At 35.5% G+C, this 17,420-nt stretch overlaps 1 protein-coding gene across 6 annotated transcripts in view; it reads right to left on the reverse strand.

Annotated features, from left to right (window-relative positions):
- C2CD6 (C2 calcium dependent domain containing 6) overlaps window positions 1-17,420 on the reverse strand; it is a 186,049-nt gene that overhangs the window by 105,593 nt on the left and 63,036 nt on the right. For 5 of the 6 annotated variants that reach the window (XM_043577483.1, XM_043577485.1, XM_043577481.1 and 2 more), the window contains 4 exons: window positions 12,713-12,835; window positions 5,618-5,662; window positions 4,636-4,704; window positions 2,934-3,013 (listed from right to left, as the gene is read on the reverse strand). In XM_043577483.1, the coding sequence (XP_043433418.1) occupies window positions 2,934-3,013; window positions 4,636-4,704; window positions 5,618-5,662; window positions 12,713-12,835 (317 nt within the window). The remainder of the gene's footprint in view (window positions 1-2,933; window positions 3,014-4,635; window positions 4,705-5,617; window positions 5,663-12,712; window positions 12,836-17,420) is intronic. The other variant, XM_043577482.1, reaches the window with a different exon arrangement.

Below are 17,420 nucleotides of genomic sequence, written 5' to 3' on the forward strand. Positions count from 1 at the left end.
ATATTTTTTTTTCCAGTCACTTGTTAGATGGGCCAGAGTAGCACACCCAAATGAGGAATAAGTTGTCTCCAAAATCCAAAAAAGCCACCAGTGTTGTGCCTCTGTTTTAGTTATAGGAAGGGCCAGTTACAACAACTTATCTTTCACCTTAGCAAGATTATCTCGACAAGTCCCATACCACTGGCTCCTCAAAATTTCAATGAGGTAGAAGACCCCTGAATTTTTGTCAGAATTCTTCCTACAACCTCTGACATGCAAATGTCTTACCTAAGTAAGTTAGATTAGTTGCTACTTTCTGTTCACTAGATCCAATCAGCTTAAAGGGCATCATGTAATGAACCTGTATAATGTTTTATATAAGGGAAAGGCAATCAAGATTCCTGTGAACATATTTAATGACATATGGCTGGAGAAGTTGATATACCTGAGGTAAGACAGTGAAAGTATATTGCTGACCTTGCCAGCTGAAAGAAAGCAAACTGCTTTTTATGGTCTTTATACTAGGAAAATAGCATTTGCCAGATCACTAGTTGCATACTAGGTACCAAGGGATGTGTTAACCTGTCCGAGAAATGAAACCACACCTGGTACAGCAGCTGCAATCGGAATCACTACCTGGTTAAGCTTACAACAATCTACTGTCACTCTCCAAGATCTATTCTATGCACAGGCCAAAATAAGTGAGCTAAATGGGGATGAGATGGGGATCACCACTTTTATATCTTTGAGTCCTTGATAATGGCACTAATCTCTGAATCCCTCCATGAATGTGGTATTGCTTTTGGCTTAGTGTTTTCCTAGGTAGAGGTAGCTCTCTAGTGGCTTCCATTTAGCTTTTCCCATCCTAAAATCCCTAGGTCCATAGGTCAGGCAATCAATGTAGCGATTCACCTACAGCTAAGTGTGTTGGTGCCAATTAGGCAATCTGGAATTAGGGAAATAACCACAGGATGGGTTTAAAACTCCATTTACCACCTGACTTCCCTAAGTCCCTACTCTGGTGGACAACAGTGATGTTTTGAGTCTTCAGGAATTAGTGTCATTTCAGAGCCAGTAGTGTCCAGTAGTCTTTGAAAAGTCTAGTAGTAGTCTCTGAAAGGTCTGATTATTTCCTTTTCCCTAATGTACAATTAACCCTGGTAAAAGGCTCTCCTTCCCTTTTGGGAAAGCTGGGAGAAAGATTAACATTACAAATTTTTATCAGCATACTAGCATCTCTCCTTAAGGGGAGAAAGCGTCCCCTTCATTTGAAGGTTTCTGGGTCTGCAAACTGGCTCAAATCTGGAAAACGATTGAGGAGCTATGACTCTTTTTATCACTCAGGTCAGAGTTTTGTTCACTTGACCTAGAACTTTTCTGGTTATACAGATTAAGAAAGAATTTAGTAGGCTTCCTATATATGTTATTTCTAGGAACACCATGATTAATTAGCCAATGCCAAAGGTCCATGTGAGTCAAACTATTCTGATCGCTGCTTTGACTCTACTATCTATTACGGTAACGTGTCTTGTCATTGGTGGTTGAGTGCCATCACTTGGCCCCTGCTATCCTGGAATCCAGTTATTCCCATTGCATTCAGGTTTTCCCAGTTCAGTGACTGCAGCTCCCACTGTGAGGTTTGGCCCACAAAGAAAAGCAATCACAGAGTTCTTCAAGGGTGGAGGTCCACTCACAAATTTACTTCTCACTGTCATGTGAAAGGTATATCTTCTGGACCCTCCCTGGGTGAGTGAGTAGGTCTTAAAGACAAATCCATGCCAATATCACCATCTTTCTATGCCCTTGAATATCTTCCTCTAATTAAACCAAGTCAGGTCTGGCATTTCTAATTCACTCAAGTGGGCTTCATTTGGTTCATGTTTCTGCAACCAAACAACCAAATGGAGCCTTTTCTAACACCCTAATCTGCAACATTAAATGCAGAATCTCTGCTTATCATAAATCAATAAATTTGCTATGACCCAATTTTGTTCCTTCCATCACTATCCCACACCCATAGTTCCTTATGTTTACCTCTAGGAGGATTCTTATCTCATTTGTATTATAATAATTTCTTTTTACAAGTTAACTTTGCACTAAACCATGAGCTACTAGAGGGCAGGGACCAGGCCTCATTTATTTTAGTATTTGCAATGCCTGGGGGATATAGCAGACATTTAATGAATGTTTATCGAATCAATGAGTGGAAAAGGAAATAATGATCAATAAACATAAAACATTCAAATTTTACCATTTCAACAAATGACCAATATCAAGTGGACAAAATTTATTTTTAATGATAATACCCAGTGCTGGTGAGACTACAGGACAATAAGCACTTCAGAACATAAGTTCTCATCCTATACCTAATTCCCTCATTCCTATTTTCTCCATTTCTTTTTCTTCGATAGCACTATGGATTAAATTTCTATCTCAGGTGCTCATTTTTCTTTTATCTATTTCTACTGTTTCAATTTTAAGATTGGTTGACATTTTTTAAGTTAATTTTGGTTTGCTAATAACATTTTTTGAGCATGGACTTTTTGCTGAAGATTTGTAGGTAACAACTGCAATATGTCAAAGCAGGGGTAACACTACTATACTGTAGAGCATAAAACTGAGAACTATTAGACACTTTGATCTTACAAGTCCTTCACCTCCTTCTACAAAAGGGTATCTCACTGACTAACTTTCCTTATCAAGCTAACCCTACCTTCCCTCCTCCCCCCATCAGCCATGAAGCACCCTCTCCTCTTTATCTTATTTCTCCAGGAATATACCCAGAAACCCAAATTTTCTCCCATCTTATTAAGCAAAACAATTCACTATTCTCTTTACCTTGGAGTCTAGCCCATTCTGGCTAGGTCTTAAGACACCAAAATGATCCATCAAATGGATTAAATGCTTTAAATGCCACATAATCTTATTATGTACATAAGTGTTCAAACACTTACGTCACAGGGTCTGTTCTTTCTGGAGGTGGTGCAATATTCATAAACATGGATGGCTCAACAATTTTCTGAAGAGGTTTTAACTGAAGAAAATCATAAGTGTGTTTTAACACTGCTTAGTTACAATTACAGTTCACTCTAATACTACTATTCTCTAGGACTATAAGCCTTAAATACATTAAAAAAGAAATAGAATTAAAAGAGGAAAAAAGAACTAATATTTATGGAGCACTAAATATCTGTCAAGAACATTATATCTTTAATATTATTTTATCCTCTCAATAATCCTATGATGTAGATAACTGTGCCTATTTTACAAAAAAATGCTGAAGATGAACTACTTTGTTCAAGGGTTACCCAAGAGACATCATAGCCAGGTTTTGAATGCAGCTTTATCTGCCCCCAGTGTAGTGCTCTTTTTACATTATCAAGACAGGGGAGTAGGGAACTATATTACTGAAAAGTTCACCAACATAGCACCAAAATAAAAAACTTTTATATTTCCCACTCTTTTTCACCTAATACCTCTGTTCCATGTTTTTGGTAGAGCCCACTTACATAAAACAATACTTGCCTAGTCTTATCTGAAAAGAGGGTATCCCCTACGAATGTGATTGCCGCATGTTTTACTTATATCCAGACACAAAATCTACCTCTGAAGTTGGTGCTTATAAACTGTTACAAAAGGGACTAAACAGAAGTCCCTATAAGGGCCAATTCACAAGAAAATAAATAAGCAGAAGGAAAAGAAAGAAAAATCAAAGGAAAGAAGGAAAAAAGATGAAAAAAAGATTGTGTCTAGTGCTTTCTTCTGTATATCACTTCTGATTCAAAATGCATTAAAAACTATTATGATATACCATAGGCAAAATTTTAGAATAACATTTTACCAGGGATAATACAGCAATAGACTTATTTAATAAGAATAATGTACCTACTCTCAATTCCTAATTTAAAAAAAAAAAACCCAAGAGTATAAAAAAATAGCAAAAAACAGAAATGAAAGATTATATGCAAAGTATACAGGTCATATCCCCTATATAACAGCACCACTGATGGCACTGGATTTATAAACGCCCCAAAGTTGTGGTAATACCAAGGTATATCAAGAGCTATTTCAAAACAAATGTAGCCTAAGGACATAATAAAAGAACAGGGCACAGGTTAACGTACAAAAGTTTCCACTGGAACATGGATATATGTAATGAATTTAAAGGGGTCAGGCCAAAGCTAGGAAGATTAACTTCTTTGAAAATACTACTTTCTTGATAAATGAAGGAAGGCTAAAATAACACCAAATATTGAAATAACTGGGGGGGGGGGGGGGGGGAACATATGTGACCAGAGTAAAAAATGTTATGTGAATATAATTAATTACTCCATTTTTAATAAGTATTTTTAGATACAAAAATCTACACTTCTTACATACTTAAAATAATTGTTTTTAACCCAATGACAACACAGACACAAGAGCAAAGTTTTATGATAAAGTTGTTTTGAATAAAGATTATTTTTAAATGTACACGGAAATAAAAATGGTAGTTTCCTTTATCCTTAGGTCGGAGAAAAACAGCATTCTTTTAAAAATATTTATTTCATTTTTTAAAAAGAATATGTATTTTAAAGGATTTATCAAACTGAACAGAGGCTCAGAAGAGATTTGACTAAAGAGCTATAGAATAATTTTTAAAAGAGAGGAACTAACCTGATGTGAAAATCCATAACCAAAGTTTCCATAGGAGAACATAAATTCCACCTCCACCCTGCAAATAAACTAAACATGTGGCAAATATTTTATTGATCAGAAAGATATTTTAATGAAAAAGTGATAGCCAACTAATATTTTTACGTCACAAATTTATGTTTAAAAAACCAAAGCATTAATACATCCTGATTAAAAAACAAAAAAATTCACCCAAGGAACCCCGATAGAAGAATCTATGGAGTTCCTGAAATGTTAAAAACTTTATGTTAAGGAATATTATATGAGTGTTAAAGAGAAAATTTCAATTTATAATTAATAGGATTACCTTGATACATATATGAACATACATGCATATGGTTTTAAAGTATTTACTCACACTTCTCCTATCTCCACTTCCATTTTCAGATAAAAATTTTATTCAGACAAGTGATTTCATCTCTCTGAACCCCAGCTTGCTCAAATGTGAAATGAAGGAGGGTATCAGAGGTTATGACCTCAAATGTCCATCATTCTCTTCTTTATGTTCCTTGTCCCTGTTTTAGCTATTGGCAAAAGTCTCTTTGAATAGAAGATCAATTAATCAAAATAATAATTTTAAGCACTTAAAAAGAAATTCAAGTGAGAACTGTAAACAACTCTTCAGAAACTCCTCAAGGAGAAAAATATTTCCTCAATTAAAGCTGAATAGTCAAAGAAGCAGCTAGGATATTTTACTCTCTTATCCAATGATTTCAATTTTCCTGTTCACCATTTAGCAGTAAGGTAGCAGCATTTAAAACAAACAAACAGAAAGGTGGAGATGAAGATTTTGTGAGCAAATATTGTTCTTTCTATTTAATAAATTTCTATGAATTCAAATAGTGACTGGTAGAGTAACAAAGAGAATGGAAACACTATCAGAGGTTAAAACTATATCAGAGCAAAGCTATAAAAAATGTTAAGTATGTGCACAAAGCTTTGGAAGTTTCAGTAAAGTTCTTACTATGTTTTTATTCAACATTTGAAATTCTTCAATAAAGCACCCTTTCTGGAAAAAAGTAATAAATGATAAAATTCTCAAATACAGAGTCACTCATATAATCATCCATATGTAATCTAAACTAACTCATAAATTTTGGAAAATCAGATCGTGATTTTTAATGCACATGTTAATTTAATAGCTAAATACAATTATAATGAATATTTGGAAGAAAATAAAAATTCTAGGTTGTACCAAAAGTAAATGTTCATATTTACATTATGTTTTAGACCAAAATGTTTCTGCTAGTCATAGTTCCCCTTTCTCCAAGTCTTAAAGGACCACGCCTGCACTCCTTTGTGGGGTTTAACAAAAATCTGCATGATAAGCTGACTCATGATAGGGCTGCTTCTCTCATCGTCAGGACTGTTGGCATTTTTTTAACCAGGTAAACCTTGGGTATCCTTGTTCACCACCTCTCATCATCTCTGCCGTGCTATCAGTCCTCCCATTTAATCCAGCATCCCAGGGTTAACAAACAACCTCCCATTTTTAACTGCTCCACTAAACATTTCCTCTTTACCTAAGACTTGGCTTACCACTAAGGATGCTGTTTCCCTCATAGACTCAAGTGAAGGCCCACATACCTCAAGACCAGGAGGTGGAGCAGCATCCTCCACATTTCCCTTCTAGTGCTCCTAGATCATATTATTACACATAGATATAAGCAGTTTTCCATTTTTAAGCTTCATGCTATCTGGCATGTGTTTCAGACATTCTGGTCATAATTCTCATTTAGTGAAAACTTTAGCACCTGGTTCATACATCCTCACCACCTGTAAAACCCAGCAATCTGCAGAACCTATTTAACTCCTGCCCTCTCAGTTCCTGGTGAAGCATTACAATGAAGGAAATAACATCTGGTGGTACATGGCCGACTTCACATAGAATTAGCATATCATATATGTTCTTCATATAGTCACAAGATTTCTCAGAAAATTCGCAAATAACTGAAATAGATTTCCTTAATGATCCTGTCAATCTGCTCTTTATAGCTTCTTACTCTTGATAGCATCCCTTTTCCCAAAGTGGGGACTGGGGAAATACTGTATTGTTTCAAGACTGCTTTTTTCTTCCCTTTTATAAACTGTGCCTCTGCTTTTGATGACAGAACTTGACCTACAGAGTGATTCATCTCCCTCATACATAAAGTAAACTTTTAGTCATATTTTCAACTATGGTAATATCTTTGAGTTTTTCCTCTAGGTCTCACTGAGATCTGCCAATTAAGCCTTCACTGGAGCCAATTAATATGTTCATCTTGAATGTGCTTCTCAAATCCACTGAGTTTTAGGCTTGCTTTCACTCAGCTCCTCTGGTGAGTTTCTATGTGTGGCAATGAGCTATTTGGCAACCTGTCCTGAAATTGGTTTTGCTCTTCCCAAAGCAAGTTACTGGGCTTAGGCCCAGTCTGGGAAAGTGCAGGGTGGGGTGGAGGTGGGGGCAATGTTAAACTACTCAAGGGTATAGAGAGATAGATAGTCAAAGGTATGATGCTTTACAAGGCATTAGTCTAACAATATTTCACACCTTCAAATTCTCTCTTGACTTTCTCAAAGAATTACAGTACTACCCATCTTTCTGTTTATCACCTAGTCCTAGGCTTATCTGATAAGGATCATATAGCTAAACCAATAGTCAAAAGTAGTACCAGAGTTCATCCCAAAATTATTACTCGCATTCCTTTTATAATCAATACAGGAATATTATAAATTCCAATATGTTTATATGCCTTAACTAGACCCTAGGCCCTAACAATTAGCTGATGTTTCTGTTTTCTCCCAGAGCCTCAAAGGAATGCAAGATGTATCAGGGATGAGAAGAAACAAGGGATTCATGATACAAGCTACAGATCAATCATTTTTTTACAAAGCTATGTAGAACCTATTATGTGACTTTTAAAATTCAACTCAAGGTCTTTGTTCTCCGCAATAAGGCCAATTATATTCAGAAAGTAATTGATAATAACTGGTAATCATAACAATACATTTGCGGCCTCTTCATGTATACCTGTGGAATAACTGTTTTGCACTAAAATGGCCCTTCCATGCTTCTAAACATGATCTGTAGTTTGGGTCTGGTCATCAGGTCTTCCCAATTCATCCAAGTTCTAAATTTGACCAGTCTGCATGACAAATTCTCCCCTAGCTAGCAGTTCTAGAACTAAAACAAATGGTTTATAATTTACCCCTGCATGTGACTCAAATGATACAGCTCAAGCTTTAGAGATCAGACAAACCAGCATAAATTTGTTGACTACAATAATTCTAGATTATAATATTCTCCTTGACCTTTTATTCTCCAGTGTGGTAGAGTCTATCTACACAGTAGCCTGCACATGCTGTTATACCCAGGTAAACACTTCAGGAAAAGTAGAATCATTAATAAATTAAGAGGCCTTCATGAAAAGATGTTCACTATTATTGGTTATTAGGGAACTACAAATTAATACCAAAATGAGATACTACTACACACCTATCAGAATGGCTAAACTGTAAAATGGCATCAATACAAATGCTGATGAGGATGCTGAGAAACTGCATATTCATTTCTGATGAAGATGTACAAAGGCCTAGCCACTCCAGAAAACAGTTTGACAGTTTCTTTAATGACTCTACATGCAACTATCTTACAAACCAGAAATTTATCTGATTAATGAACACTTGCACTTGCGCAAAAACCTATACATGAATGTTTATAACAACTTTAATCAGAACAGCCCAGAACTGGAAACCCAGATGTCCTCCAATGGGCAAACTGTTAAAAAAAAAATGTGGTACACTCACACCCTGTAGTGTTACTCATTAGCAGAAAAGGAATGAACTAGTGAAACACAGAACAACCTGGATGACTTCCCAGAAAATTACACTGAGTGAAAAAACCCACCATGAAAGGTTACATACTGTGTGATTCCATTTATGTAATATCCTTGAAATGAGAGCATTAAATAAGGGAGGAAAACATTAGTGGTTGGTTGCCAAGGGTTAAGGAGGGGGTAGGGCAGGAGGGAAGTAGATGTAGCTATAAAAGGGCAACATGAGGGATCCTGGTAGAGGTGGAAACATTCTGTATCATGGTTGAGATACTGTGCCATAGTTTTGAAAGATGTTACCATCAGAGGAAACTGAGTAAAGGATACAAAGGATCTCTATTATTTCTTTCAACTGCATCTGAATCTACAATTATCTCAAAAGAACAGTTTGTTTTGTTTTGTTTTGTTTTGTTTTGTTTTGTTTTGTTTTTAAAGGCTACGTGTCTATTTAAGGTGGGCCAAATTCATCCATGGGACTTACTCTCCCATTAGACCTACTTTCAGTAGGGCTGGATACAAAGTGGATTCAAAAAATTTATTATTACATTTGTGATTGTTGCATAGTTCTTATTTTCCTCTATTGTCTGATATGCAGATGTTTAAATATTATTATACAGTCATCATCCCAAGACAACATCCAGCTAATAAAACTGTATCAAAACAAAAACTAAAAACAAAAACCCCCAAAGTACTTATGGTCAGCTTTGTACTTCTGGGATCTTAGTTTTGACCAAAAGTGAGTAACTGAGAAATTCTAATAAGGAAAATGACACAATTCTTAATTAAGGTAGAAGTTCCTATAGAAGGATGCTGACAGATATTATACAGAAACAGAATATCTTGAACACACCACAGCTAAAATCATACAGCTCTTTGGGGAAATCCAAAAATAACCAAAATTGCTTTCCTTGATGACTGTGTCCATTAAATAATAATGGTCTCTTTTCCATACGATGTAGCAATGCATCAAAGAGACTCATAGAGAGCAATTCATCATAATGTAGAGACTTTTTCAGATATGCATTGGAAGATACGTTCAAGAAAATTCATCGCAGCAGAGAGAATAGTAAAAACTGAAAACAATTCAAATGCCCATCAACAAATCTATAGACAAATAAAATGAGAAATGCTCCACATGGAACAGTATATAGCAGAGAGATAATGAGCTCCAGCAAATGAGATTACCTGTATTGATCTTAGAAGCATAATATTTTAGAAACAAATTATATTAGTTTGCAACTATATATAAGTAGTAAAACTATGGAAAAAAACAAAGCAATAAATACAGTTTAAGATAACTATTATATTTCGGGGGCGGGGGAAGGGCAGGAGATTGAACCAGGTGACAGCATAGGAACTTCAACTGGATTACATTTACTTTGTACCACTTTGGGAAAAATACACAAATCCCATAATTTTATAGGTCCTTTAAAGCTCGCCCGTTACCTACCCTTTATGCTATAGTTGTCATATGCATTACATTTACAAACATTATAAACTACACAAGGCAAGGTTATAGAACCTATAAAACTGCAAGATTTGTGTATCTTCCCCAAAGTGGTATGAAGGTTATATTTTTAAGTAGTAATATATCTTAAAGAAATTAGGAGGAGGGGCGCCTGGGTGGCTCGGTCGGTTAAGCGTCCGACTTCGGCTCAGGTCATGATCTCACGGTCCGTGAGTTCGAGCCCCGCGTCGGGCTCTGTGCTGACCGCTCAGAGCCTGGAGCCTGTTTCCGATTCTGTGTCTCCCTCTCTCTCTGCCCCTCCCCTGTTCATGCTCTGTCTCTCTCTGTCTCAAAAATAAATAAACGTTAAAAAAAAATTAAAAAAAAAAAGAAATTAAGAGGAAAAAGAATAGTCTTTCCTTTGGCATCTCTATTCTGCTAAATCCATCAAATGAATTTCTGATTTTAGATATTGTATTTTTCAGTCCTATAATTTGCATTTGGTGCTTTTTATATTTTCTATTTTTCTGTTTATGTTTATTAAAAAGATGTGGAATGAAATTCTGAGAAATGAAATGCTATATTACAATTGTGGGATGGTCAGTCATATTTTTCATCTAAAAATTTTTATCATCATAAAAATACTGAGTTTACACATACAACTATAGTCCAAATGCCCTACTCCCTTCAACAAAATGTGACTAATAATATACATTTTTCTGATGCATAACTTGCTATATAGTAGAGGAAATTTTAGTCATTTCCAAGATCCTTCCCCCCTAATTTTCTGAGAATCTTCAACTGCTTACTCTTATTCATTAGTCAGTATGCTCTCCTCCTTTGTCTGATGCCTGTTAATATTCTGAAAAAGCTGATTTCCCCCAAATTCTCATTATGAAACTTTGAAACATATAGATCATCTGAAAGACTACAGCAATAAGTTATCGACACACCCTACACCTAGATTAAACAAGTTCAAACATTTAACAACTGTTAAAAACTGTTTCAACATTTTGCCACGCTTGCTTTATCTACGTGTATGCACATTTGTAAGTTGCAGCCATCATGTCACTTTATACCAAAATGTTAAATCTTCACCTTGTGTACCATAAAAATAAGGACATTCTTCTATGTAACCACAATATCAGTATTACATTTCAGAATATTAACAGTTATTTTAGGGTTTTATCTAATACGTGATATAAATTCAAAATTTTCCTAATTGTCTCAAGAAGGTCTTTTTATAACTTATCTTTTTCAAACCTGTATTCAATCAAAGCTGTATGTCTTCTAATCTAGAACAGTTACCTCCATCTTTATTTTTTTTTAATAACCTTAACTTTTTAAGGAATCTAAGCTGGTATGTCCACATTATGTATTTATCTTATATCAACATGGTATTAATTTTTTCCCTATCTCCTAATTCCTATAAACTAAAAGTTAGATCTAGACCCTGCTTTGTTAAATTTGGGTTAAACATTTTTGATGAGAACCATTCATAGGTAATGCTGTATACTTCATATTGTACCACCATAGGAAGCATACGATGTTAAATTGTCCACAATTACTTATACTAAGTTCAAGCTCTCGGTTAAAGCAATAACCACAACATTGCTCTATTGTAGAGGCATCTTTTGCCCTTTGCAACAATTAATCTGTAGGCTGTTAATGGTGGCATCATGGAAATATTTTATTCCCCAATAACCCCTTACCTAATGTTTTTAGTAGCAATGGTAAGTCTTGATTGAACTAATCATCATTCATTATAAAGAACTGCAAGGGGTGCCTGGGTGGCTCAGTTAGTTGAGCGCCAGACTTTGGCTCAGATCGTGATCTTGCAGTTCATGAGTTTGGGCCCTGCGTTGGGCTCTGTGCTGACAGCCCAGATCCTGGAGCCTGCTTCAGATTCCTTGTCTCCCTCTCTCTCTGACCCTCCCTCTTTCTCTCTCAAAAATAAACATTAAAAAAAAAGAACTGCAGAAATGGTCAATCTGTAATTCTATCATTCTTCCTACACTTACTAATTGGCATTCTTCTGTTTGAAAGTTTTAAAATTCCATTTTTCTTCCCCTATTCTTTTTTTTAAGATCACCAAGATTTATGGATTTTTTCCTCATTCAGAATTTGTAATGGTCTTTTGGATGTTCAAATTATCCTGAAATTGGCCAACAGAAGTCCCTGGAATCTGGCTCCTATGTCTTTTGATCTAACTCCATTAGTCTTTGAAGGCTTCCTTGCTTTGTGTCCTAAGGAATATTTCTGAAAATCCTTAAGTTTGTCTATATTTGTTCACTAATCAGTTAGTTCTCTTCCTTCGAGTTCAGAGCAGTATGGCTGCTGGAAAGTGAGAGGGTACTCCTACAAAGGAGAAAGCAAGAGAGAAGAAACCAGAAATCCTGTGTATAAATCCCGTCCCAAACTCTGGCGGACCCCTAAACAACATATGCACAGGGCAGACAGAAAGCAGCCCAGCTAAGGATAAAGAACTGAAATTTGCGCTGTCAACTAAGAGAGTTTGTGGTTTGAGTCCTGCTTAAAAACATTCCAGAAAAAAAAATAAAACATGCTCATTAGTCTTTTAGGTATCACTGCCCTTCTACATAATAAATTTTTAAAAATATTATGCTGTTACAAACTCTTTTGTTTTTTTAAATATAGCCCAAGGGAGATATTGTTTCCTAAGCACATGAGTTTGAAGGTAGATAATAAACCACAAGGAGTTCATCAGATACAGATAAATAATAACAAACACCAACTGGACAGTGTGATACCAAGGTGAAAAAATAACTTTGATACATACCTGAATTACTTCATAAAGATGTACCTGAACACTCCCTAACAAGAAAGGATATTTTTCTGTATTGTCATATCTCATCAGTTCCAAGTAAATATTATTCCGCTCATCATCCTGATGCCTGGGAATCTTGATACAAAACACATATAAAAAGAATTATTAAATTTTCAGTTTGAATTTCAGGTATAATTTCTGAATAAATATGTCCATAAACTATACTTTTGTGTACTTTTGTGTACAACCTAATGATGTTTACATATATTGTTAGCTTTATAACTTTTCAATCTCACAGTCACATATACCTTAATGTCAACAAAAACCAAGATCTTTTTTATATGTAACATCAATTACAGTGTTTTGAAATATGCACTGACTACATTCTCTTTTTAACTCTACACAAAAGTTTAGCCTCAACACTCTACTGAAACAATGTTATAAAAGGTAATCCAATATCCAATCCAGCAAATCTAGGTAATCCAAAAACCCAATATCGAAAGATATCCAACATCCTTTTCAGTCTTTGTTCCTTAACTTACTGATAAAACGTATACCATCATCTCAACTTGGAATTCTCTCCCAACCTTGAGCTCTGTAACACAATACCACTATTACGTGACCTTTAAGATTCACACACCCTTTTGCTAATTAGAAAAAAAAATCTCATTATTCTCCAGTCTAGGGACTTTTAAAAAATATTTGTTTAAAAATATAATTGGCATACAATATTCCATTACTTTTAGGTGTATAGCATAATGATATTTGTATATATTGTGAAATGATTATCACAGTAAATTTAGTTAATGCTCATAAGCACAAAGTTACAATTTTTTTCCTTGTAATGAGAGAATTTTTAAGATCAACTCTCTTAGCGCTGTCAAACACACAATACAGTATTACTAACTATAGTCACCATGCTATTACTTACTTATAACTGGAAGTTTGTACATTTTGACCACCTTCACCCTTTTGCCTACTCCCCAAACCTCACGTCTGGCAACCACTAATCTGTTCTCTGTGACTATAAGTTGTTTTTTTGGAGCTATTAGATTCCACACATAAGTGAAATCATACAATACTTGTCTTTCTCTCTCATTTCACTTAGCATAATGCCCTCTAGGTCCATCCATATTGTTACAACTGGCAGGATCTCCTTTTATGGATGGATAATATTCCTCTGTGTGTGTGTGTGTGTGTGTGTGTGTATCAAATTTTTTAAGCCATTCACCCATGGACAATTAGATTGTTTCCATGTCTTGATTACTATAAATAATGCTGCAATGAACATGGAGGTGCAGATGTCTTTTCGAGATAGCGATTTTGTTTTCTTTGGATATATACCCAGAAGTGGCATTGCTCGATCATATCGTAATTCTATTTTTAATTTTTGAGGAACCTCCGTATTGTTTTCCATAGTGGCTACACCAATTTACATTCCTGCCAACAGTGCACAGGGATTCCCTCTTCTCCACATTCTTTGTGCTACTCTTATCATATATTCTTCTTCTACATATGCTACAAATTTTACCATTCATCATTATTATTTTGTTTTAAACAATTAGTAGTCTTTCAGAGAACGATTTTTTTAATTAAAATGTTTCCTTTATTAAATTGTTGGCTTTCTGGAAAAAATACATTTTAATTCAATAAGTATTTGTTAAATGTTAATGAATTCTAGGCATCAGAGATATAATAGAGCATAGTAAGGTAAAGCCCTTGACCATGGGGAGCCTGCAGGCTACTGAGAAAGGAGGTCAACACATAAATGGAAGAGTTACACTGTGACCATCATTATCTGTAATAGAGCATCACTGTAGGACCTACTGTAGAGCAATCATCAACAAAGTCTTCTCTGAGAAAGAGAATACCAAGATCTTAAGAATTTGTAAATTATGAGATATTTTAATTCAGGACCAGAATGAATATACAACATTCATAGGTAATTTACTGTGAAATCATGTGATTATGTTTTGATAGAAAATTTTAATTATTCACTAGCAGTTCTCAATGGTTTTTTTTTTTACATTTTATTTTATTTTGAGGGAGAGAGCAAGTGGGGGAGGGGCAGAGAGAGAGGGGAGAGAGAGAATCCCAAGCAGGCTCTACACTGCCAATGCAGAACCCGATGTAGGGCTTGATCTCACAAACTGTGAGATCATGACCTGAGCTGGAATCAAGCTGGATGCTTAATCAACTGAGTCAACCTGGTGCCCTATTCAATGGTTTATAGAGGTATTCAATACATATTACATTATGATATGTAAATTTGTTTACTGATGGAATTTTGAAGAACCAAAAATGTATTTAGCCCTTACGTAAAAATTCAAAATTTGGAAAACATTTTAAAAAGTCTTTTCTTTTTTAATAGTCTTTTATTTTTACCCATATATTCACCATTACCAGTGCTCTTCAATCCTTCCTATGCACCTGGTCTTCTATCTAGGATCATTTCTCTCCAACTTGAAGCTTCCTTTGAGGTTTATTATAATTCAGGTCTTTTAGATACACATTCTCTTAGCTTTTGTCTTTCACTATCTTTTTATTTTTTTTATTTTATTTTTTTTAAATAACTTCGATTCTTTTTTTTTAATTTTTTTAACGTTTTATTTATTTTTGAGACAGAGAGAGACAGAGCATGAACGGGGGAGGGGGAGGGGCAGAGATAGAGGGAGACACAGAATCGGAAGCAGGCTCCAGGCTCTGAGCCATCAGCCCAGAGCCCGACGCGGGGCTTGAACTCACGGACCGCGATATTGTGACCTGAGCTGAAGTCGGACGCTTAACCAACTGAGCCACCCAGGCGCCCCTTTCACTATCTTTTTAAAGAATATTTTCACTGGATTTAGAAATTTAGGTTGATTTTTTTTTTTCAGCACTGGAAAGATGGCATTGCTTTATCTCCTGAACTCCATTGTTTCTGATGAGAAGTCTGTTGTTACTCTCATCTAAACATGCTGTGTTCTTCCCCTCTGGCTACCTTTAAGATTTTCTCTTTATTTTTGGTTTTTTGGCAGTTTTATTATGATATACTTAGGTATGATCATTTTTGTACTTCTTTTTCTTGAGCTTCACTGAATTTCTTGAATCTACTGATTGATGTCTTCCATTATTTCTAGAAAATGTTTAGCAGAGAAAAACCTAAAATACTAAATACTCTAATAAATATCTTCCTTCTGGGATGTAACTGAACATCTGTAAATTGAGTGATATGGCCCACTAGTCTCTTCTGGGTTTTTTTAGTCTTTTTTCTCTCTGAACTACAATTTGAATGATTTCTACTAACTTATCTTTCAATTCACAGATCCTTTCTTCTGCTCTGTCCAGAATGTTTCAAATGAATTCATTTCAATATTGTATTTTTCAGATCTAGAATTATATTTGGTTTTTAAATTCCCATTTTCTTCAAATTTCCCATTGTGATCATCCATTTGGTCCTCCTTTTCCAGTTTGACACATTTATGACAGATGCTATCAAGTTTTTGTCTCCTAATTCAAACATTTGGGTCACCTGTGGGTTTACTTCTATTGTTGGTTTTATTTCCTCATGAGCAGCATCTTTTTATTGTATAATGGCTATACAGTAGACACTCTGGGTTTTTATATCTTCCCTTACTAAGTTTTGACTTTTTTTTTCTGGAAGGCAGTTAATTGCTGGCAGATCATCTTGATTCTATGACAGCTTAGTTCGATGATGGGCCTATCTCAGCCTTTGTCCATGGTACTGGTGTCTTAACCCTTACTTTTAAGACATGATCCTTATTCCTAACACTTGGACTTTCTGTGATCTCAGATTAATACTGGTAATGTTCAACAAAATCTCTCCACGTTAGCTGCATAAAACTCCAATAACTCTGAATTTGTGATTTCTGAAATCTCTATTCAGCTCTCAGTTCCCCAGCATCTATTCTCTGTAATTTCTCCTAGAAACTCCCTTTGCATATGCACACCATAGGATCCAACCAAGGACCTGAATGGAATAACTATACAGATTTCTGGGGCTCCTTGTCTGCTCCTCCATCCTCTCCAGTGCCCCACCTTACAAATTCCAGCCACCTTAGCAGCCCCAAATTCTCATCTGTTTCCTCTCTCAGCCTCTGCTTCCTCCACCAAGCAATATCACTCACTCTTTGGTTTCACTTCCTTTTTTTTTTTAATTTTTTAAATGTATTTTTTGAAGGAGAGAGAGAGAATAAGCACATGAGCAGGGGAGGGGCAGAGAGAAGGGGAGACACAGAATCCAGGGCTGGCTCCAGACTCTGAGCTGTCAGCACAGAGGACGACATAGAGCTCAAACTAAGGAGCCATGAGATCATGACCTGAGCCGAAGTCAGCCGCTTAACCCACTAAACCACCCAAGTACCCCTGGGTTTCAGTTTCTTATGCCAGATTCACTGCCAGACAGAAAGCTGTTGTAAATGTGGAGCTCACTTCTGCTTCCCTCCTCTTAAGGATTACAGCTCTCCAATTTCCCTTGTTAAATGTTCCTTTAATATAAGTTAAAGGAACTTTATATATAAGTTAAATATAAGAAAATAGTTCCTTCATATAAGTTACTCAATTTTATAGCTGTTTAGAGCAGAAGAGTACATCTGATATCAGTTACTCCAGCATGGCCAAGTCAGAAATTCACTAGTATTTATTCTTTAACATGAGTTTTAACATCACTTACTCAATAGCTTTTTAGATTAAAGCCTTAGAAAAAGCCTTAAAAAGCCTA

Source organism: Prionailurus bengalensis, chromosome C1, assembly GCF_016509475.1.
Source record: "Prionailurus bengalensis isolate Pbe53 chromosome C1, Fcat_Pben_1.1_paternal_pri, whole genome shotgun sequence".
Taxonomy (NCBI): domain Eukaryota; kingdom Metazoa; phylum Chordata; class Mammalia; order Carnivora; family Felidae; genus Prionailurus; species Prionailurus bengalensis.